Source organism: Coregonus clupeaformis, chromosome 12, assembly GCF_020615455.1.
Source record: "Coregonus clupeaformis isolate EN_2021a chromosome 12, ASM2061545v1, whole genome shotgun sequence".
Taxonomy (NCBI): domain Eukaryota; kingdom Metazoa; phylum Chordata; class Actinopteri; order Salmoniformes; family Salmonidae; genus Coregonus; species Coregonus clupeaformis.
The window spans coordinates 26035613-26059772 of record NC_059203.1 but is presented as its reverse complement, the minus strand read 5'-3'; the positions used below and the strand labels follow the sequence as shown (position 1 = coordinate 26059772).

Sequence of the window (24160 nt, the reverse complement as noted above, 5' to 3'; positions counted from 1 at the left end):
GTAATAAAATAAAAAATACTGCCAATACAAAAGAAACAAGTGTATAAATAGAGACTAATTTTAATTCATATAATTTTACAAATTATATTGTTTTTTAAATATCAATCTTGAGTTTTGCTACACGAATCTGCTGTTGAGGCTCAAAACGTGAATCTGTCCAACAGCGAAGTCAAGTGACATCGGCAAATTCTGGTTTCCACTAGTTACCACAGCCACAAAGTTGTTTTAAAAAACATTTGGGTTAGGGTTTAATATAAGGTTAGGGTTAGGCATACGGTTAGCAGTGTGGTTAAGGTTAGGTTTAAAATCTGATTTTTAGAAGATCAATTGTAGAAATAGGCGGGGTTGGTTTATGACTTTGTGGCAGTGGTAACTAGTGACGACCGCAAATTCTCAAGCAGCAAGGTGGGAAAAGGTTGCTTGGTCGACACGAAGCTACATATGAACGAGACAATAGATCTGTAAAAAATAAAATAATGACGGTGAGTTCATGATCACTGTTTGAAATATGACGTTTACTTGATCTTATGAAATCTAGCTAGCTATACCTGTTAAAAGTAGCAACGCTAAGTTAGGATCCTAGCCAATTAGCTAGCTAACGTTAGCTTTGTTTATTTGTTTAACCCACTGCTGTCACTGGCACACTCACTTTATGATAATGGTAAAACGACAAAGTTAGAGTAACATAACTATCTACAATGGTTAGATTGACATCGAGTTGAACTTAGTAACGTTAGATGCGTTCTGTACATTGTGGATTTATAAGGACAGATTTCTCTGCCTGCTTAGCTTCTGTCCAACGTTTTTTTAACCTCCCTCAATTGTTTATTGATGTTATTCACACATGCAAATAACGACTACTTATTGCTTACAGTTCACATGGGCCTCTGAATGCATGTGTTGACATTGACAAGGTGTCTGTTTTGACCACAGTCCAAGGCCAAGTTCAGCCATATAATCAGGATTGTTTGTGTATATTCTGTCTGGGACTTTGAAAGTGCTGTCTTACCAACCTCTTCAACTTCAAACAGGAAAGACAATATGAGTGAACAGCTGCAACCCGAAGACTAGAGGCACTGTCCCCCTAAAATGAACTGTTGACTGAAATCAGTTGGACCACATATTGGTTGCCATGGGCACCACACTGAGTGAGCCTTGCATCTACGACAAGCTGTCTGAGAGCATCGATATTCTCCGCCAGTCGGGGTATCGCTATGGCATGTCAGAGAGGGAGATCGAGAAGTTTATCAAACAAGTCTTGGAGACCAACGAGCCTCGAAGAGACCCACCACAATTCCCCATCCTTCGAGCCACCATCAAGGTAAGATGCACACACACACTCATGTAAGATCATACACAGGGATTGTCTAAAAGGCACTCGCCCATCGGGCAAGTCAGGAGTATTTTTGGGTTGCCCAAAGATTATGATCACTTGCAGAAAAATCTTAGATGGCTATTTTCACCTACAAGGGAGGAACCAGGAAGAAGAGACTACTGGAATTATTTGCATTTTGTTTGTTATCAATAAAACAAAATCACCTGCCCAATGGAGAAACCACAGAGCAGGCTCAACTTCTGCGATTGCTCTGGTCACTTGCCCTGGGCAATAAGGCAACCCTTAATGTCAATCCCTGCATTGATGAACCATCCTCTCACTAGTTCCTCTTCTCTCCATCCTGTAGTTTGTTGTAGCAGTAGGCTTTCTGTTGGTGGTGGTGCTGGCCTTCACCTACCCCCAAACTCGGCCCCAGCTAGGTGTGACGTACACAGGGGGACATAACTGGTCCTCCCCCCTCAGCCACATCAGACTGCTGACTCTGCCCATTGCCAAGAAATACAACCTGCAAGGTACAGTAACAGGGGAAAACACTATTTTAGACACTATCCCTAGTTGTTCACTATAGACAATGGGTCTTTGTTCCTAGCCAGTGTGTGTAACAGCAGTTTCCCTACTGTCTCTCTCCTATAGGTTTCCATGAGTGGTGGAGTGCAGGGGCTCTGCGACAGGGCCTGGTCAACTGTTCTGGCTGTGCTGAGGTATCCTCTGTGCTGGAGGTCCCTGAGACCCTCAGAGAGTCTGCAGTCATGCGCAGAGGACCACAGCCTGTGCTGGTCAAGGTATGACCACCACTAACAATAGAGAAAGAGAAAGACACTCATTGAAGTTTAGACTGAAAAACAACAATTTCCCTGAAAGTGAGGGTCCAGTTTGCTCATCGTTTACAGATCCACCACAGAATGATCTTTATTGAGCTAGTTTCATTTAGCTAATATCAGCAGTTAGTCTTGTCTGTGGCTGTGCCTGACATATGTCCTCTGTCTCTGTGTAGGGTGGGGAGTCTCTGTGTCTGCAGAGGCAGCAGCTAGAGGAGCTCTATTCAGCCCACTCCAGCTCCATGAGTATACTACTGGAGGAAGACAACCTACTGTCACATGATGAGGGTTTTCCACAGGGCCCTGCAAACTTTACCCTGCTCTGGTACATTTACATTACATTTGACGTTTTAGTCATTTAGCAGACGCTCATCAGGGTGGGAAATTAGGGTAAAAATATCACCAGCCACGTTGGCGGCTGGTCACACACAGCTTTTGGGAACTGTTTTTTTCAAACCAAAGCCCAAATGTAGAAGTTGGTCAAATTGACCTGAAAGGCTACTAAAGTGTGGCTTTGTCCTCGTGTTTCTTGGCTAGTTGTTCACACGCTAGGTTGTTTTTCAATATTAATTTGAGTTTGCTGCAACTGTCTGACACAGAGATTCTCAATCTCATCTCTGACAGACACTGAGTGCTGTTACCACAGTAATTCTCAAGCAAGCAGCTGAACATTTTTGTGTCACCTAATGACTCAAATATTTGGGGGTACATTGTGCTTGATTGAGCGTGGAACACTGCAAATACCTTTTTATTCATAAACGTTTAGTCATGTCTTATCATTAAAACACTCACATAATTTAATTGTGCTCCTGAATTTATTTGTGTGCTCATAAATATCAACTTATGTACTCCTTGTAAAAACATTCAGCGTTAGAGCCCTGAACTAATGTATTAAAAATAAAATATTTACAGTATTCAGACCCTTTGCTATGAGACTAAACATTGACCTCCGGAGCATCCTGTTTCCATTGATCATCCTTGAGCTGTTTCGACAACTTGATTTGAGTCCACCTGTGGAAAATTCAATTGATTGGACATGATTTGGAAAGGCAAACACACCTGTCTATATAAGGTCCCACAGTTGACAGTGCAAGTGAGAGCAAAAACCAAACTTTGAGGTCGAAGGAATTGTCCGTAGAGCTCCGAGACAGGATTGTGTCGAGGCACAGATCTGGGGAAGGGTGCCAAAACATTTCTGCAGAATTGAAGGTCCCCAAGAACACAGTGGCCTCCAACATTCTTAAATTGAAGAAGTTTGGAACCACCAAGACTTCCTAGAGCTGGCCGCCCGGCCAAACTGAACAATCGGGGGAGAAGGGCCTTGGTCAGTTCCTCTGTGGCCAGACAGAAGCCACTCCTCAATAAAAGGCACATGACAGCCCACTTGGAGTTTGCCAAAAGGCACCTAAAGGACTCTCAGACCATGAGAAACAAGATTCTCTGGTCTGATGAAACCAAGATTGAACTCTTTGGCCTGAATGCCAAGCGTCACGTCTGGAGGAAACCTGGCACCATCCCTACGTTGAAGCATGGGGGTGGCAGCATCATACTGTGGGGATGTTGTTCAGCAGCAGGGACTGGGAGACTAGTCAGGATCGAGGAAAAGATGAACGGAGCAAAGTACAGAGAGATCCTTGATGAAAATCTGCTCCAGAGCGCTCAGGACCTCAGACTGGGGTGAAGGTTCACCTTCCAACAGGACAACGACCCTAAGCACACAGCCAAGACAACGCAGGAGTGGCTTCGGCACAAGAATGTCCTTGAGTGGCCCAGCTAGAGCCCGGACTTGAACCAGATCAAACATCTGAAAATAGCTGTGCAGTAACGCTCCCCATCCAACCTGACAGAGCTTGAGAGGATCTGCAGAGAAGAATGGTAGAAACTCCCCCAAATACAGTTGTCCCAAGCTTGTGGCGTCATACCCAAAAATACTTGAGGCTGTAATCGCTGCCAAAGGTGCTTCAACAAAGTACTGAGTAATGGGTCTGAGTACTTGTGTAAATGTGATATTTCCGTTTTTTATTTTTTTAAATTTGCTTTGTCATTATGGGGTATTGTGTGTAGATTGATGAGGGGAAAATACAATTGAATCCATTTTAAAATAAGGCTGTAACATAACAAAATGTGGAAAAGGTCAAGGGGTCTGAATACTTTCTGAATGCACTGTAATGAGCATGACTTGGTAATTTAGAAAACAGGTCTCAAGGAAGGAAGAAAACAAGGACGCATTTTTGTCTGTTATTGTCATCTGACTACATCCCCTCCTCTCGCCTCCCCACCTCCTCCACCCTCCATTCCCTAGGAGGTTTGCATCTGGGGCCAGAGAGAAGGTGTTGAGGTGGCTGTTCCCCAAAGCTGAGCTATGCCCCCTACTGGACAGCGCTGGAACAACACTGCAGCGTTGCCTGGTCACGCATAGTGCCAACTCTCAGAGCAGAGTGAGTCTGGCCTCTAACACAGCCCAAATATACAAACAAGCCTGTTTGTTGTTATGGTTTTGGGTGTGATTCAGCAGTGTGTTGTTAGTGGTATTGTGTGTGTTTTTTAGGGGGTGCGAGTGCTGGGCTGGCTGGTGGTAGGAGAGGGGCTACCCACGGTTCGAGTGGTCCCTGTCCACCGCTGTCAAAAACACTGTAGCTCCTTCAACCTCTGGCTGGGACCAGGAGATATGGGTGAGAACGAACACACACACTCGCACGTATGCTAGTATACTGTGTAAGTATACTGTGATTATTATTTGAATCAGATGTGTTTGTGCTAGGCTGTAACAAAAGCTTGATTTTAGACCTATACAAGTTTGCATTTAGTTTGACCTGATTGTGACCTTTGTACTTTGATCCTGCCAGTGTATGCTGACCCGCGCTACTGGCAGATGGAGCTGTTCCCCGGCCGAGACCAGAACATTGTTTGTGACGGCTCAGCTTTCTGAGGGAGGAGAGAAACAACTGAACGAGACAGAATTGGAGGAAGAGGGAGAGAGTAAAGGGGAGGAGGATGGAGGGTTTGGACTTGCCATCCAGAACTCTTAAACCCTCACCCCAGTCCAGACTTCATCCTACTTGCTGAGAATATATCCCTTCCTGTGATTGGACCTTTTAACTGTCCATTGCAGGCTAGTCTCGCCCTCCTCTAGGTCTGGTAAAGTACACTTTCCACAGGCACAAAAGAGACTGAAGAGATTCCCCTAATACTACAAGCATCCCTAGCCCCTACCGTTCTCTTGCCTAATACCAAACCAATCCCTAACCCTTACCCCTCTCTGGCCTGATACCAAACTCATCTCTAGCCCCTACCTGTGCCTCTTCGTTGATATCCCGTCACAGATCTGCGACAACTGGATGGTTATAAGCAGGGAGGGACCACTCTCAGGCTGGGAGGTGTGTGTCGGTGAGGAAAAGGCTGGAACGTTCTCCCACTCTTGACTGTTCGCCTCACAGATCAAGAGGTGTGTATCAAGCCCAAAGAGGAGAAATGGAGAGAGTGACTGATCAAATTTTTTTGGAACATCAGAAGGCCTTTGCCTCTATGCTGTGTTCAGTTGGAATGTTCAAGATGTTTTCGGTTATGTATTTTAGTTGTGATCAAATCACACTGGTACAATGGGACAGTTTTGTGATGCTGCCCTCCCTCATCTACTCACTCTTAAACTGGCCTGTATTCATCATCTAAGTTCAAAATGTCGCTGCTAGTGTAACAATGACAGTTGGTTAGGAGGATGTATAAAATTGATTTATACATTTAAGGTGAATTGCTTTTGATAACTGAAAGTGCAGATATTGTATTTTAATATATAGTTGACGGTAAGTGCTTGTGCCATAATTTTAACAGGAGTTAAATGCTGTTTGTTAATGTTCTTTTCACTGACTGTTTTGTCTATGCTTTTTTCCCTGTCGTCCAGTCGCCCGTGTAAGCACTTTAACTATCCAGAACTTGTTGACGATGTCACAGTGTTTGATGTTGTGTCACACTGTCGATGTTCTGAGATTTTATCCAGTTCTATTGCTCAACATAGTCATGTCAACATAATATTTATGCAGTTTTAATCTCTCAGAATTCACAATTTTACACATCTTCAGGTTATGACCTTGTTGTTAAGCTATACATTGTCACCATTTAAGTTAATCTGTTTTTAGACTTCCCTGTCACTTTGGTTTTCTGAATGCATCAATAACAACGTGATTATGTACTGGTAACTGCCAAAATAAAGGAAACACTTGAGTAAATGAGGGATACAAAGTATATTGAAAGCATTTGTGGTTCCTGAGTTAATTAAGCAAATAACATCCCATCATGCTTAGTCATGTATAAAATTGCCCAGTTGCCCATTATTTAGCTACCATGGCTAGAAGAAGAGATGTCAGTGACTTTGAAAGAAGGGTGTCAAAGGAGCATAGTTCCAGACACTTGTCGAAATTATGCCAAGGCGCATTGAAGCTGTTCTGGTGGCTCAACACCCTATGAAGGCACTATGTTGGTGTTTCCTTTATTTGGGCAGTTACCTGTATATTTTGAAGGGGATTTTGTTTTTTATCAGAGCTACTTTCTTTTATCAATATTTAATGTGTCATGTTCAAATGATGTCCATGTAAAGTGCCTTCAAAGGTATTCATCCACCTTGGCGTTTTTCCTATTTTGTTGCATTACAACCTGTAATTTAAATGGATTTTTATTTGCATTTCATGTAATGGACATACACAAAATAGTGTAATGAAAAAAATTACTTGTTAAAGAAAATCTCTAAAATAAATAACGGAAAAGTGGTGCGTGCATATGTATTCACCCCCTTTGCTATGAAGCCCCTAAATAAGATCTGGTGCAACCAATTACCTTCAGAAGTCACATAATTAGTTAATGTCCACCTGTGTGCAATCTAAGTGTCACATAATCTGTCACTTGATCTCAGTATATATACACCTGTTCTGAAAGGCCCCAGAGTCTGCAACACCACTAAGCAAGGGGCACCATGAAGACCAAGGAGCTCTCCAAACAGGTCAGGGACAAAGTTGTGGAGAAGTACAGATCAGGGTTGGGTTATAAAAAAATATCAGAAACTTTGAACATCCCACGGAGCACCATAAAATCCATTACTAAAAAATGGAAAGAATATGGCACCACAACAAACCTGCCAAGAGAGGGCCGCCCACCAAAACTCATGGACCAGGCGAGGAGGGCATTAATCAGAGAGGCAACAAAGAGACCAAAGATAACCCTGAAGGAGCTGCAAAGCTCCACAGCGGAGATTGGAGTATCTGTCCATAGGACCACTTTAAGCCATACACTCCACAGAGCTAGTCTTTACGGAAAAGTGGCCAGATAAAAGCCATTGCTTGAAGAAAAAAATAAGCAAACATGTTTGGTGTTCGCCAAAAAGGCATGTGGGAGACTCCCCAAACATATGGAAGAAGGTATTCTGGTCAGATGAGACTAAAATTGAGCTTTTTGGCCATCAAGGAAAACGCTATGTCTGGCGCAAACCCAACACCTCTCATCACCCTGAGAACACCATTCCCACAGTGAAGCATGGTGGTGGCAGCATCATGCTGTGGGAAACTGGTCAGAATTGAAGGAATGATGGATGGCGCTAAATACAGGGAAATTCTTGAGGGAAACCTGTTTCAGTCTTCCAGAGATTTGAGACTGGGACAGAGGTTAACCTTCCAGCAGGACAATGACCCTAAGCATACTGCTAAAGCAACACTTGTGTGGTTTAAGGGGAAACATTTAAATGTCTTGGAATGGCCTAGACCTCAATCCAATTGAGAATCTGTGGTATGACTTAAAGATTGCTTTACACCAGCGGAACCCATCCAACTTGAAGGAGCAGGAGCAGTTTTGCCTTGAAGAATGGGCAAAGATCCCAGTGGCTAGATGTGCCAAGGTTATAGAGACATACCCCAAGACACTTGCAGCTGTAATTGCTGCAAAAGGTGCCTCTACAAAGTATTGACTTTGGGGGGGTGAATAGTTATGCACGCTCAATTTTTTTTTTTTTTTTGGGGTCTTTATTTCTTGTTTGTTTCACAATAAAAAATATTTTGCATCTTCAAAGTGGTGGGCATGTTGTGTAAATCAAATGATACAAACCCCCCAAAAATCCATTTTAATTACAGGTTGTAAGGCAACAAAATAGGAAAAATGCCAAGGGAGGTGAATACTTGTGCAAGCCACTGTATTGAAGCCTAAACTATTAACAGTGGTTATTACTGTTAGACTTCATGACTGCGGATGTATTGGCATGTACTACAGCCATATTGCATATACATACTGTGGATGCAACAGTTCTTTGGTAGGACACATATCCAATTCCCTTCATATGAACTCTGGGGATAGTGCCAAAAATGTCCTTATTTGAGTAAATTCTCTGGGTGGATAATCCAGTCTGAAACCCAGTTGGGTGGTTTTCTATCTCTTCACTCTGAAGCCCAGTTGGGTGGGTGAGATATCTTTATCATTACGTCTTCTTTGCTGCTCAAAATATATATGTGGTTCAAGGCTTCTTTGTGATGAAAACAGGGTAATGTATGTCACTGGCTTTAAAGCTGCAATACGTAACTTTCTGGGCCACATGACCAAATTCACATAGAAATGTGAGTTATAGATCTGTCATTCTCATTGAAAGCAAGTCTAAGAATCGGTAGTAGAGCTGTTATGTGCACTATTTATATGCTTCCCGTTCTTACGTTTTGTTTTTGCGTCTTTTACTTTTGGTTTTGTACACCAGATTCAAACAGTTGAAAATACAATATTTGTGGTTATGGAAGATATATTTTACAGCAGTTTCGATGGTACAATGATTTTCTACACTATAGTTGCTTGTTTTGTCACAAACTGAAACTATTAGAATTTTAGCAACCAGGAAATAGCTGAGCGATTTCTGCATAGTGGACCTTTAAATGTGATTGCTTTGGTGAAAGCAGACAATTCAACTTGTTTAAATTGGCTTTGAATAATAGCTTTGTATGATCAAATTGCAATGTGAGTCATGAATTAGACACTTGTTTTGGTGTGTGTGTGTGTGTGTCTAATAGGTGTCATGGAAATCAACACTGATTTGACCCTTGTATTTTCAGATATCCCTTGACAAAATGAAACCTTATAAAATGTGCAATAATTTCTGTGTTGGATCTTAAAATCAGAGTGCATTATATCAAATAGTTTGATTTCATGCACTCTTGTCAGATGCTGAAGGTTTATATAATGTTTATAAATAAAAGTTTTCTGCTCTACTCTGTGTGCTGTGTTGCTTGTCAGTTATGCATGCAGAGATTAACAAAAAATGCAGTACTTTCAGGGCTTTTTCCTAAGTAGCTACTTTACTAATGCTGCAGACATTTGTTTTTGAAGCAGTATCCAAATCCATTGAATGTAGTGATCACAATATAGTAGCCATATCTAGGAAAACCAAAGTTCCAAAGCTGGGCCTAATATTGTGAATAAGAGGTCATACAATACGTTTTGTAGTGATTCCTATATTGTTGATGTAAAGAATATATGTTGGTCCGTGGTGTGTAATGAGGAGCAAACAGACACTGCACTTGACACATTTATGAAATTGCTTATTCCAGTTACTAATAAGCATGCACCCATTAAGAAAATGACTGTAAAAACTGTTAAATCCCCTTGGATTGATGAGGAATTGAAAAATGGTATGGTTGAGAGGGATGAGGCAAAAGGAATGGCAAATAAGTCTGGCTGCACAACCGATTGGCAAACGTATTGCAAATTGAGAAATCATGTGATTAAATTGAATAAAAAGAAGAAGAAACATCACTATGAAACAAGGATAAATGACATAAAGAATGATAGTAAAAAGCTTTGGAGCACCTTAAATGAAATTTTTGGGAAAAAGGCAAACAGCTCCATCATTCATTGAATCAGATGGCTCATTCATCACAAAACCAACTGATATTGCCAACTACTTTAATAATTTTTTCATTGGCAAGATTAGCAAATTTAGGCATGACATGCCAGCAAAAATTGCTGACACTACACATCCAAGTATATCTGACCAAATTATGAAAGACAAGCATTGTAATTTTGAATTCCGTAAAGTGAGTGTGGAAGAGGTGAACAAATTATTGTTGTCTATAAACAATGACAAGCCACCGGGGTCTGACAACTTGGATGGAACATTTCTGAGGATAATAGCGGACGATATTGCCACTCCTATCTGCCATATTTTCAATTTAAGCCTACTAGAATGTGTGTGACCCCAGGCTTGGAGGGAAGCAAAAGTCATTCCGCTACCTAAGAATAATAAATCCCCCTTTACTGGCTCAAATAGCCGACCAATTAGCCTGTTACCAACCCTTAATAAACTATTGGAAAAAATTGTGTTTGACCAGATACAATGCTATTTTACTGTAAACAAATTGACAACAAACTTTCAGCATGCTTATAGAGAAGGACATTCAACAAGCACAGCACTTACACAAATGACTGATGATTGGCTGAGAGAAATTGATGATAAAAAGATTGTGGGGGCTGTTTTCTTAGACTTCAGTGTGGCTTTTGACATTATCGATCATAGTCTGCTGCTGGAAAAACTTGTGTTATGGCTTTACACCCCCTGCTATAATGTGGATAAAGAGTTACTTGTCTAACAGAACACAGAGGGTGTTCTTTAATGGAAGCCTCTCAAACATAATCCAGGTAGAATCAGGAATTCCCCAGGGCAGCTGTCTAGGCCCCTTGCTTTTTTCCATCTTTACTAACGACATGCCACTGGCTTTGAGTAAAGCCAGTGTGTCTATGTATACGGATGACTCAACACTATACATGTCAGCTACTATAGCAACTGAAATAACTGCAACACTTAACAAAGAATTGCAGTTAGTTTCGGAATGAGTGGCAAGGAATAAGTTAGTCCTGAATATTTCCAAAACTTAAAGCATTGTATTTGGGTCAAATCATTCACTAAACCCTAAACCTCAACTACATCTCGTAAAGAATAATGTGGAAATTGAGCAAGTTGAGGTGACTAAACTGCTTGGAGTAACCATGGATTCTAGACTGTCATGGTCAAAGCATATTGATACAACAGTAGCTAAGATGGGGAGAAGTATGTCCATAATTAAGCGCTGCTCTGCCTTCTTAACAACACTATCAACAAGGCAGGTCCTACAGGCCCTAGTTTTGTCGCACCTAGACTACTGTTCAGTAGTGTGGTCAGGTGCCTGATGCAAGCATTAGAATCAGATTTTTTTTTTTAAAACAGGTAAAAATACACCTTATTGAACAACGGGACTGTGAAGAGACACACACAAGGGTATAGACACATGCATACGCACACATTGTGATATTGTTGTATGGTGGTATTAAACATTTTGTATTGTAGATAGGTAGTGGTATAAAAATGTCATATAATGTACTGTTTTATATTTTGTTTTATATGTAATGTAAATGCTTTAATATGTTTGGACCCTAGGAAGAGTAGCTGCTGCCTTGGCAGCAGCTAATGGGGATCCCTAATAAATACAAATACAAATACATATTTTCCAGAAGTTAGTTTGATTATTTTCGCCTTTTACACATCTAAGCAGCCTGCCTCAGAAATGGCTGATCCTAAAAATGATCTATAACCAGTCCTTCGCACCCAGGTATCAAACCCTAGCCTTTGAGGTCTGTAAAACAAAACTGACCCTAGATCAGTCTGGTGACTGGTGTAATGACCCAACTCGTTTTCACACCATTCAGGTTCCCGGGTGCTTCTGTGGTGACTGGTGCATGGCGGTCTGCTGGAGGTGAGTATCCCAGTTTGCGCTGCAACTTGTCAAGCCGAGGGAGAGATGGGATATAAAAATGGGGGATAGGGAGAGGAAAATAAGAGCTTGTGATTTTCTGGAATTCTTTTGAGTTTGAGAAGAAATATCAAGATATAGAAAACGCTTTGTTAGGGATCGATTATCGGCGTTACGGATGGGAGTAACCCGGTTGCGTTGCAAATGTCTGATTCAAGCGCAAACGTGTTGTAGTGAATGAGGCCTGGTTGTATTTCCACTGCCGTGCGCCTTATCTAACGTTAGCTAGTTAGTCACGTCAAAATACATATTGCAAACGTAGTCAATGTTGGGGCGTTAGCTATTTACTATTAGGGATGTTTATGATATTTGACTTAGTTGGCGAAGAAAAGGTGTTTTAAGTTTTCAAGCTAGCCATAACACCAAAAGCCAGCCAGCTGCTAGCTAACTTTGCCATTCAGTGTAATGGCGACGTTAGCTTGCTAGATACCTAGCTGTCACTCGACCCCTAGCTTGTTGGTTAACCAGTTAGCTTGCCATTTGAAATATACTATTTGAGTCCACATTTATTCTTGACTAGCTAGCTATAGGATTCATGGCATAATGTTATACTATATTCCCAGTAATTATTGACTCGAATGAAAACTAGCTGTGTGGTCTGCCCAGAATGGCGTTTAGTCCGCTAAAGTAACCAGCTGTAGAATAGTGAATTCAACCATTCACAAATCTATCCCTCATTCCCAACAAAGAACCCATTTAAACCGATAGTGACAATTAGTTGTAGTGGTCCCTGTAGTATACACTGAGTGTATAAAACATTAGGAACGCCTTCCAAATATTGAGTTGCACCCCACTTTGTCCTCAGAACAAAACATGTTGACTCCAATGCTTCCCAAAGTTGTGTCAAGTTGGCTGGATGTGCTTTGGGTGGTGGACCATTCTTGATAAACACAGGAAACTGTTGAGTGTGAAAAACCCAGCAGCATTGCAGTTGACACACTCAAAGACACTTAAATATTTTGTCTTGCCCATTCACCCTCTGAATGGCACACATACACAACCGGTCTCAAGGCTTAAACATCCTTTAACCCGTCTCCTCCCCTTCATCGACACTGATTTAAGTGACATCAATGAGGGATCATAGCATTCACCTGGTCAATCTGTTATGGAAAGAGCAGGTGTTCCTAGTGTTTTGTACACTCAGTGTACACTATATGGCCAAAAGTATGTGGACACCTGCTCGTCAAAGATCTTATTTCAAAATCATGGCCATTAATATGGAGTTGGTCCCCTTTGTTGCTATAACAGCCTCCACTCTTCTGGGAAGGCTTTCCACTAGATGTTGGAACATTGCTGCAGGGATTTGCTTCCATTTAGTCACAAGCATTAGTGAGGTCGGACACTGATGTTGGGCGATTAGGCATGGATTGCAGTCGGCGTTCCAATTCTTCCTAAAGGTGTTCTATGGGGTTGAGGTCAGGTCTCTGTGCAGGCCAGTCAAGTTCTTCCACACCGATCTCGACAAACCATTTTTGTATGGACCTTGCTTTGTGCACGGGGGCATTGTCATGCTGAAACAGGAAATGGCCTTTCCCAAACTGTTGCCACAAAGTTGGAAGCACAGAATCGTCTAGAATGTCATTGTATGCAGCAGCGTTAAGATGTCCCTTCACTAGAACTAAGGGGCCTAGTCCGAACCATAGAAAACAGCCCCAGATCATTATTCCTCCTCCACCAAACTTTACAGTTGGCACTATGCATTGGGGCAGGTAGCGTTCTCCTGGCATCCGCCAAACCCAGATTCGTCCGATGGTGAAGTGTGATTCATCACTCCAGAGAACGCGTTTCCACTGCTCCAGAGTCCAATGGCGGCGAGCTTACACCACTCCATCCGATGCTTGGCATTGCGCATGGTGATCTTAGGCTTGTGTGCGGCTGCTCGGACATGGAAACCCATTTCATGAAGCTCCCAACGATCAGTTCTTGTGCTGATGTTGCTTCCAGAGGCAGTTTGGAACTCGGTAGTGAGTGTTGCAACCGAGGACAGACGATTTTTACCCGCTTCAGCACTCGCCAGTCCCGTTCTGTGAGCTTGTATGGCCTACCACTTCGCGGCTGAGCCTTTGTTGCTCCTAGACGTTTCCACTTCTCAAAACAGCACTTACAGTTGACCGGGGCAGCTCTAGCAGGGCAGAAATTTTACAAACGTACTTGTTGGAAAGGTGGCATCCTATGACAGTGCCACGTTGAACGTCACTGAACTCTTCAGTAAGGCCACTCTATTGCCAATGTTTGTCTATTTTTTTTATATATTTTTATTTTTATTTCACCTTTATTTAACCAGCTAAGCCAGTTGAGAACAAGTTCTCATTTACAACTGCGACCGTCTATGGAGATTGCATGGCTGTGTGCTCGATTTTATACACCTGTCCGCAACGGGTGTGGTTGAAATAACCAAATCCACTAATTTGAAGGGGTGTCCACATACTTTTGTATATATAGTGTATAACGTTGCGTTATTAAGCTAAGTGACAACCTGATGGAAATGCACTCAATAATGGCACAGTGACAACCGGATGGAAATGCACCCAATGATGGCAAACTGCTTATGCCATATTCTAAACTTAATCATAAGCAGATAGCTATGTCCATTGACAGTAAAATAATAGTCTGCCCTCCCTATAGACTCATCTTGAAACTAACCTAGGTGCATACACATAATACACATTTTATAATTTGCAATATTCACTGGTTGAGGGTCCATGCCAGCCACATTTTGGGAACAAACATCACTCGCCTCCCTTTCTCTTCTATGACGTATCAAGCTACCACACAACCCCTAGGTCATCATCACTGCAATGAGGTCACATCAGCTGACCCAGGGAATCTAACCTTGCTACAGAGCAAGATGTTAGGACAATAGCTAGCCTACATAAATATGAACAATGCAATGCAGCAGTACACAGGATTGCTGGGGATCCTCCATAGCGTGTGTGTGTAGCAGAAGAGCGTCAGCTCAAGGCAACTGCCTGTCTCGGCAGTGGAGTATCCGTAGCCCTGTGTGTGTGTGTGTGCATGTCTGCAGTTCAATGTCTGTGATTGCCACTGTTTCAGTAGCTAAGTGTGTGTGTGTCTCCCTCTCTTATTGTCAGATAGAGCATCTGTAGCTGAGCAGAAGGATGGAGAGTTTGGGATTGCAGACTGTTGCCCTCAGTGACGGCTCCACTGCCTACATTGAACAAGCCATCAAAGGTGAGAAACCCACACATTCACGCACACTACTGAAAAATAATGAAACGCACAACTCAAAGCTAACATTCACATGTCCACCAGAGTATGTATGGCTGCCACTGATATCAACAATATACTGATTTCTTCAGATGGCAACCTAGTGGAAGGCGATACAATTCAGTTGGAGGATGGTACTACAGCCTACATCCACCAGGTCACTGTACAGCAGAAAGGTCAGTCTACACCCTCAGAACAACATGTCTGCCGGAGGGTTTGTGAATAACCATTTGTGTCTTCTGTGAGCTCATGTCTCGCTCCTGATGCTGGCTGTTTTCCTGTCCTCTCCCAAGAGCCCCTGCCCTTTGAGGACGGACAGGCAGTGCAGCTCGAGGACGGGACCACCGCATACATCCACCACACACCCAAAGGTATATTAACATCTAACTAGATGCTGTATTCACCACTCTAGTAAAGGTTGGCTTATTGAAGCAATAAGGCGGTCGTCATCTTGTTTTCTAATTGTCCAATCACACATCAATTATTATTACTTCTACAAAGGATGGAAGGAAAGTGATTTCAAACATTTTCAAACAGGACCATCTAACCTCTGACCTCTAACCCCTGCAGACGGGTATGATCCCAGTGCGGTGGAGGCGGTGCAGCTGGAGGATGGCAGCACAGCATACATCCACCACCCCTCGGGCCTGCAGGCTGGCAGCACCATCCTGACTTTGCAGCCAGGGGGTGCCCTGGAGGAGCTGGCTGCAGACGACACTGTGGACACAGACACCATCACCACCCTGGAGAACTATGCCAAGGTCTCTCTCTCTCTTTTTCTGCTGTTGTATCACTCATGTGTTCTATCACTCACTGTTTCGTGTGAATTCTTTCTCAGTTAATTTTCTTGCAAGCTCTGTTTTTCCCCCCACGTCTCTTTCTCTCTCTCTCACAGATACTATGCAGTTGTACTTGTTGTGGTGGAATAAGCAATGTAGGACTTTTAATCATTATAATGCTCTCAAACTCTGTTCTCCCCTGTTTTCTCCCTAGATGACGGGGTCTGAGGTGGAGGTGGATGAGACCATGAGCAGTACCAATGGACTCCAGGACATAGAGCCTATTGTACAGGTGATGGGGTCATGGGGTTCCCCTAAGGGTCAGCAGACGGCTGAGAAGACATTCCGCTGTGACTACGAGGGCTGTGGACGTCTCTACACCACAGCACACCACCTCAAGGTACCACACACACACCCTCTACATCACAACACACACACACCCAATACATCACAACACACACACCCGCTACATCACAACACACACACACCCTCTACATCACAACACACACACACCCTCTACATCACAACACACACACACCCTTTACATCACAACACACACACCCTCTACATCACAACACACACTGACCTTCCACAACAGTACACCACCTTAAGATACCAGACGCATACACACATTTGTTACCACTTGATAAGATATTCATGTTATATTAACGTTGCCCCTGTCTTGTCAGGTGCATGAGAGGGCTCACACGGGTGTCCGGCCATACAGGTGTGATGTGCTGACGTGTGGAAAGGCATTCGCTACGGGTTACGGGCTGAAGAGTCACCTGCGGACACACACTGGAGAGAAACCATACAAGTGTCCTGAAGACATGTGCTTCAAGGCCTTCAAAACATCCGGAGACCTCCAGAAACACGTCCGCACACACACAGGTAGTAGGACACACAGGTAGTAGGACACACAGGTAGTAGGACACACACAGGTAGTAGGACACACAGGTAGTAGGACACACACAGGTAGTATGAGACGCAGGTAGTAGGACAAACGCAGGTAGTAGGACACACACAGGTAGTAGGACACACACAGGTAGTAGGACACACACAGGTAGTAGGACACACACAGGTAGTAGCACACACAGGTAGTAGGACACACACAGGTAGTAGGACACACACAGGTAGTAGGACACAGAAACACAGGTAGTAGGACACACAGGTAGTAGGGCACACACAGGTAGTAGGGCACACACAGGTAGTAGGACACAGACACACAGGTAGTAGGACACACAGGTAGTAGGACACACAGGTAGTAGGACACACACAGGTAGTAGGACACACATGTAGTAGGACACAGAGGTAGTAGGACACAGACACACAGGTAGTAGGACACACACACAGGTAGTCGGACACACACAGATAGTCGGACACACACAGGTAGTAGGACACACAGGTAGTAGGACACACACAGGTAGTAGGACACACATAGGTAGTAGGACACACACAGGTAGTAGGACACACACAGGTAGTAGGACACACAGGTAGTAGGACACACAGAGGTAGTAGGACACACACAGGTAGTAGGACACACAGGTAGTAGGACACACAGAGGTAGTAGGACACACAGGTAGTAGGACACACACAGGTAGTAGGACACACAGGTAGTAGGACACACATAGGTAGTAGGACACACACAGGTAGTAAGACACACACAGGTAGTAGGACACACAGGTAGTAGGACACACACAGGTAGTAGGACACACACAGGTAGTAGGACACACACAGGTAGTAGGACACACACAGGTAGTAGGACACACACAGGTAGTAGGACACACACAGGTAGTAGGACACACACAGGTAGTAGGACACACACAGGTAGTAGGACACACAGGTAGTAGGACACACAGGTAGTAGGACACACAGGTAGTAGGACACACACAGGTAGTAAGACACACACAGGTAGTAGGACACACACAGGTAGTAAGACACACACAGGTAGTAGGACCCCCTGCTTCTTTCCCCCACTACTACTTTTCCTATTTTTCTGTCATTTTCTCTTTTCTTCAGTCTCCTCATCTCTCCGTATATCTCCACTGTCTAGTCCTCTCTCTTTCTCTCCCTCGTTTTTCTCCTGCCTCTCTTCCCCTCCTTGTTTCCCTCCCTCTTTTTGTTCGATGGGACAATGTTTAGATGCTCTTTCCCCATATCTAATATCCCCCTTCTCTCCCTCTGTCTTTCATTCCTTCTCTCCATATCTCCCCCTTACACTTCTCCCTCTGTCAGGTGAGAAGCCGTTTAAGTGTCCGTTTGAGGGGTGTGGCCGTTCCTTCACCACCTCTAACATCAGGAAGGTCCACATCAGAACACACACGGGAGAGCGCCCCTACATGTGCCCTGAACCCTCCTGTGGACGAGGCTTTGCCAGTGCCACCAACTACAAGAACCACATGAGAATACACACAGGTAAGACACACACACACACACTACTAAAATCATATGAAAATACACACAGGTAAGACACACACACACACACTACTAAAATCATATGAGAATACAAACAGGTAAGAGGTTACATTACTAGATACTTAAGCAATAATGCCAGAGGAGGTGTGGTGTATGGCCAATATACCACGGCTAAGGACAGTTCTTAAGCACAACGCAATGCGGAGTGCCTGGACACAGCACTATTGGCCATATACCACAAACCCCAGAGGTGCCTTATTGCTATTATAAATGTTTTGTCATACCCATGGTATACGGTCTGATATACCACAGCTGTCAGCCAATCAGCATTCAGGGCTCAAACCACCCAGTTTATAATTGACATTAAATAAGTGCTCCACTCTTTCTCTCTCCCCTGCTCCCTCCCTCGCTCTATATCTCCCTCTCTGCCCCCTCTCTCCTCTAGGAGAGAAGCCCTACCTGTGTACAGTGCCTGGTTGTGGGAAGCGATTTACAGAGTACTCCAGCCTGTACAAGCACCATGTGGTTCACACACACTGCAAACCTTACACCTGCAACCACTGTGGCAAGACCTACAGACAGACCTCCACGCTGGCAATGCACAAACGCACCACGCATGGAGACTTTGAGGCCACAGAGGACGGGGAAGGTATGTAGACACACACACTCATGTAACAAACACCAGATGAGGACAGAATTTACTCTTGAAGGACTGAACAGTATTAATTCATTAATTGGTTGCAGAAGCGATGGATGACCAATCACAGGCTTCCTTCCTGGAGGGGGCGGTGCAGAAAGAGGATGGGTCGGATTCCCAGGTTATCATCGGTTCTCAGGTAGTTAATAATTTCCTATCTAGTAATTAAACTTGTGTGATCTAGATAGAAAAGAGCTTAAGCTCTCAGCTGTCCCACCAAAGACTTTGTGGATGCAGTCAACTCCTGAAACATTCCATTCCCATTCTTTTGATTGCAGCATGCTCCGGTTTAGTACATGCTGTCAAAACAGTCTCAAGCTGTTGCATTTATTAGAACTGTATTATAAAAACGGTTGGTTCTCTGTCCTTCACTTTGACCGGTTCTGTTCTGGCAGGTGGGTTTGTCGACAGAGGACCTACAGGCACTCAGCACGGCCATCACCATGGTAACACAGGACGGCACAACCATTTCCCTGCCGACCCACCAGACGGACATGACCGCCATGGGACACCACCACATCACTATGGTTACAGGGGAGGGCAAGGAGCTGCAGCCGGTATGTTGCACACACACACACCTTAGCCCACACGAAGCTATCTGTGTGAAGCAGTATTTGCTCTTGCTGTCAGTGTTTGTACTGTAAAGTGGATCATCATGTTATTGGTGGTTTGTCTTTCCTCTCCAGGTTGCCATAGTGACATCGGAGGGTATTATGACAGGCGGCTCGCAGGGCTCTGGCCCTCACTACCAGCAGGTGGCGCTGCTGGCCACAGCTAACGGCACCCAGATTGCTGTTCAGGTCAGTACAGAGTACACACACCGAGATTAACAACCTGTCAAGTGGCACTCTGAGCATTACACTGATTGTTAATACTGTGTGTGTGTGTGTGTGTGTGTGTGTAGCTGGAGGAGCAGCAGACGTTAGAGGAGGCCATCAGCATGGCGACAGCTGCCATCCAGCAGGGAGGGCTGGTTCAGGATGAGGAAACATGAGAGGAGGGCTGCTGAGACACACCTACCCCCAAACAGAGCATCTTTCCCAGGGTACAACACAGCACCTGCTCCCCTTAGCGCCAACCAGCTCCACCCACTCCTGGAGCCCTGTCTCCTGCCACAAACACAGAGTGAGCGGGACTCCTATCTCGGAACTCAGAACCAATCAGAGAGAGAGAAGCCGTTGTCATGGAGACTGGGTTAAGAATGTTCAGATGTGAGCATGAGCAGATCATTCTTTGTTTGTTTGTTTTAGCATATTCATCCTGCTGCTTCTGAGAAGCAGCACCCGCACTAAAGCTAGTTCCAGTTTAGATTTGACCTCTAGTCTTCATAATCATGATACAATAATGGATAAAAGCGTCTGCTAAATGGCATATCATGATACAAGAACGTTTGTTTTGGTTTTGTATTTCTCTGACTGCAAGGAGTTTTCCAGAACCAGTACTGTTTACTTCTGCGTCTACTCACGGAGCTCTAAAACTCTGAAGTTTTGGTTTGGAGAGTTCTCTTGAACAGATGGATTCTTTCAACTGAAACACTTGTGAAACTGTTTACAGAGGTAGACTTTCCGTCTGAGGAGCTAAAGGTTAGCTTGTCTACGTCATTGAAGAAATGAACTGCAAAACTACAGAGCCCAATATCAGTGGTATCAAGCTGTGATGTGTATCTGGATCTATGCTGAAGTTGCTGAGGTGTACATTTGTCAATAAATAGCTTTACCTTTGCTGTGCGTGGATCTCTCACAATGCTTTGCTGGCTAATATTTTTAATCTGATCATTGTCTTTTCACCACCAGAGGGCAGACTCACACCTAAAATACCCTCAACAAAGAAAATGTTTTTGAGGAAGACCTGTCAGCTATTGTATTTTCCTTCTTTCAGAAAGATTAGCTTCTTGTCTTTGAGTATCTTTACTGACTTAAGTCTCTCCTATGAGATGTTTTGTTCGCAGCATAATGTACATTTTTTAAAGTATTTTCTTTTTTTAACAAGACAAAGACAGTAACACACCATAAAACGTCACTGAACACAGTGCATCTTAATGTAATAATAGGTCAAGGAAACAGGAGAGACAGATGAGTCTTCAATGATTCTAGTCAATGATAATTCACTCATTCATGCATGTTTTAATGAAACAACTCAAATCATGGCTAAAGAAAGAAGGGTGGGAAAATAAACTGGGAATATAACATAGAGGGAAGACGAAACATGACATCACCGTTGAATCGTTGCATTCCACCGCTGGCTGTCTCCACCTCTCTCATTTGTTATGAGTTGCCACTTGTTGTGCCCACACCCTCCAGCCTGCCTGCCTCTCACACAAAGAGGCAGATGGCTAAGCAGCAACCCAGCCCAGCCCTCTCTCCTCAGGATCAGTGCATTCCAGCCCCGCCACACTCCAACTATTCCCCCCTTTATCACGACTCTCGTGGTGGTGGTAGTTGTGGCAGAAGGTGGATGTGGCCTCACCTATTTCATATAAGACTCACAGTCAAGGACCTGTGTGTTGTTTACATCTTATGAAATCAGTCCAGGGGAATATGATGATAAACACTGGGCTTGGCTAGGCTCCTTGAAGAGTTGATTGTTCAGGCCAGGAAAATAAACTAAACACAGAGGTATGGTGATCTGGATCTCATCGCTGTTCACAAGGAGGAGGGCCTTTAACTACAGGGTTTTTTGGTTGCATTCCCCTGCTCGGACGTTGCATGCATCAACCAATGGTCATATGCCACGTAATTGACTGACAGATTGCTATAACATATGTTGTGGTTATCTGATACGTAAAATACAGTACCTATCCAGGTGTAGTAAGATCTGGCATGCGTCAGCAACGTCTGGGCAGAGGAACACACCCATAATCTACACCAACTCCCACCCTTCCTCCTCCCCTCTCCACCCCTCCTACTTTCTTTCCTCTGCTTTGTTGCTCTGTTCTCCCTCGACAACAGCACCTGATTGGCGGGGGGTGGCTGTGACATAACGCCTCATCGGGACCAACAGCTGCAGTGAGAGAGAAAGAGAGAAGGTAGAGAGAGCAGAGGCGAAGGAGTGGATGTAAACGGAGAGAGACAGGTGAAAGATGACTGAGAAACAGAGTAAATAGAGAGATTTGAGACAGGAGAACCGAGGAGAGGTACAAAGAAAGACACGTAAGAGGAGGTTAGGAGAAATATAGAGCAGAGCCAGAGAGAGAGGAGCTTTGCACAACCTGCGTTTCCTCTACTCTATTGTGGGCCTCCCAGCTCTCCGTGCTCCCTTGCTTCCTGTAGTTATTGTGTTTACTGACACGTGTTGGAGCTACCTTGGCTGCATCCTGTCTCTGGGAGAGGAGAATGGGGAGAATAGGACCTACGCCTAGTACCAACACACACAACTACACACACACACATCTCAAAGCCTAGTACCAACACACACAACTACACACACACATCTCAAAGCCTAGTACCAACACACACAACTACACACACACATCTCAAAGCCTAGTACCAACACACACAACTACACACACACATATCTCAAAGCCTAGTACCAACACACACAACTACACGCACACACATCTCAAAGCCTAGTACCAACACACACAACTACACACACACATCTCAAAGCCTAGTACCAACACACACAACTACACACACACATATCTCAAAGCCTAGTACCAACACACACAACTACACGCACACACATCTCAAAGCCTAGTACCAACACACACAACTACACACACACACATCTCAAAGCCTAGCACCAAAACATACTCAAATCTCACACACTTTCCCACACACAAACTCCCTGAAGCCTAACACTCAGCGAACGCCCCTTATAGCCTATAATCACCTCCTCCTTCAGCTAAGTGATGCCAGACTAGTTTCCTAAATAGTGCGTTGGGACTGGTGGGTTGGGGAGGATTCCCTTCCGGTTACAATTTCAGACTACTTTCAGATTACTTCCTGACTAAACATTGGTTTTGTTGACTTGGTGGCCTAGAAGCATTAAGTGGGTCTCAGCAACAACAACAAAAATGTTTTCGATTGGGCTGGTTGAAATTAGAAGACCTCTTATCTGTCGTACTGGGGGCTGATAGGGTGGCTGGCCCTGGCCATAACTAAAACAACAGACCTCTCCGGTGGTATAATCAGCTGTCATCTTGGTTTACTAATCTGATGAACAAAGAGACATTCACAGGAGCTGGCTTCCTGCCACAGGTGTACAACGCACCCTGGGTAGGATGTCGAGTTACAACCTGTAACCAGCAGGAGTGGCCTAGGCTCCTCCCTCTGATGTTGATCAGATCTGAGTGGTATGAATCTGTGTGTTGAAATAATGTGCTGACACACACACACACACACACACACACACACACAAACATGTGCAATATCTCTCATTTACTCATACACAAGCATGCTGACACACACAATTCATTTTAGAAAGGCTTATTCACTAGTCATGTAGGCTTATTCACTAGTCATGTAGGCTTATTCACTAGTCCTGTAGGCTTATTCACTAGTCATGTAGGCTTATTCACTAGTCATGTACGCTTATTCACTAGTCCTGTACGCTTATTCACTAGTCATGTAGGCTTATTCACTAGTCCTGTAGGCTTATTCACTAGTCATGTAGGCTTATTCACTAGTCCTGTAGGCTTATTCACTAGTCATGTAGGCTTATTCACTAGTCCTGTATGCTTATTCACTAGTCATGTAGGCTTATTAACTAGTCCTGTACGCTTATTCACTAGTCATATAGGCTTATTAACTAGTCCTGTACGCTTATTCACTAGTCATGTAGGCTTATTCACTAGTCCTGTAGGCTTATTCACTAGTCATGTACGCTTATTCACTAGTCATGTAGGCTTATTCACTAGTCATGTACGCTTATTCACTAGTCCTGTATGCTTATTCATTAGTCATGTAGGCTTATTCACTAGTCATGTACGCTTATTCACTAGTCATGTACGCTTATTCACTAGTCATGTAGGCTTATTCACTAGTCATGTACGCTTATTCACTAGTCATGTACGCTTATTCACTAGTCCTGTATGCTTATTCACTAGTCATGTAGGCTTATTCACTAGTCATGTACGCTTATTCACT

At 43.8% G+C, this 24160-nt stretch overlaps 2 protein-coding genes across 5 annotated transcripts; both read left to right on the top strand.

The window, feature by feature from the left end:
- The first annotated feature begins 162 nt into the window (after nt 1-162).
- LOC121578130 (bombesin receptor-activated protein C6orf89 homolog) lies at nt 163-6395 on the top strand. 2 transcript variants are annotated; one of them, XM_041892250.2, is made up of 8 exons: nt 163-482; nt 1032-1321; nt 1683-1848; nt 1970-2118; nt 2331-2479; nt 4457-4592; nt 4703-4869; nt 5001-5089. In XM_041892250.2, the coding sequence occupies exons 2-7, from the start codon at nt 1133-1135 to the stop codon at nt 4859-4861; spliced, it is 948 nt and encodes a 315-aa protein (XP_041748184.1). In that variant the 5' UTR covers nt 163-482; nt 1032-1132; the 3' UTR covers nt 4862-4869; nt 5001-5089. The 2 variants fall into 2 exon arrangements, with proteins under 2 accessions (XP_041748184.1, XP_041748183.1); XM_041892249.2 differs by having other exon boundaries at nt 167-482; nt 4703-4826; nt 5001-6395.
- A 5430-nt stretch (nt 6396-11825) lies between these two features.
- LOC121578129 (zinc finger protein 76) lies at nt 11826-20794 on the top strand. 3 transcript variants are annotated; one of them, XM_041892248.1, is made up of 13 exons: nt 11826-11897; nt 15047-15146; nt 15275-15358; nt 15476-15553; nt 15753-15943; nt 16176-16361; nt 16651-16852; nt 18197-18376; nt 18822-19025; nt 19124-19212; nt 19469-19630; nt 19760-19873; nt 19978-20794. In XM_041892248.1, the coding sequence occupies exons 2-13, from the start codon at nt 15074-15076 to the stop codon at nt 20065-20067; spliced, it is 1653 nt and encodes a 550-aa protein (XP_041748182.1). In that variant the 5' UTR covers nt 11826-11897; nt 15047-15073; the 3' UTR covers nt 20068-20794. The 3 variants fall into 3 exon arrangements, with proteins under 3 accessions (XP_041748182.1, XP_041748180.1, XP_041748181.1); XM_041892246.1 differs by having other exon boundaries at nt 19121-19212; XM_041892247.2 differs by lacking the exon at nt 11826-11897 and having other exon boundaries at nt 14342-15146; nt 19121-19212.
- The last annotated feature ends 3366 nt before the right edge of the window (nt 20795-24160 follow it).

Excerpts from the sequence above, each read along its gene's own strand:
- LOC121578130 (XM_041892249.2), top strand. The coding sequence starts at position 1,133 with ATGGGCACCACACTGAGTGAGCCTTGCATCTACGACAAGCTGTCTGAG. Across the intron at positions 1,322-1,682 it reads TCCTTCGAGCCACCATCAAG|TTTGTTGTAGCAGTAGGCTT; the intron begins GTAAGATGCACA and ends TCCATCCTGTAG. Across the intron at positions 1,849-1,969 it reads CAAGAAATACAACCTGCAAG|GTTTCCATGAGTGGTGGAGT; the intron begins GTACAGTAACAG and ends TCTCTCCTATAG.
- LOC121578129 (XM_041892246.1), top strand. The coding sequence starts at position 15,074 with ATGGAGAGTTTGGGATTGCAGACTGTTGCCCTCAGTGACGGCTCCACT. Across the intron at positions 15,944-16,175 it reads CCCTGGAGAACTATGCCAAG|ATGACGGGGTCTGAGGTGGA; the intron begins GTCTCTCTCTCT and ends TTTTCTCCCTAG. Across the intron at positions 19,213-19,468 it reads AGGTTATCATCGGTTCTCAG|GTGGGTTTGTCGACAGAGGA; the intron begins GTAGTTAATAAT and ends CTGTTCTGGCAG.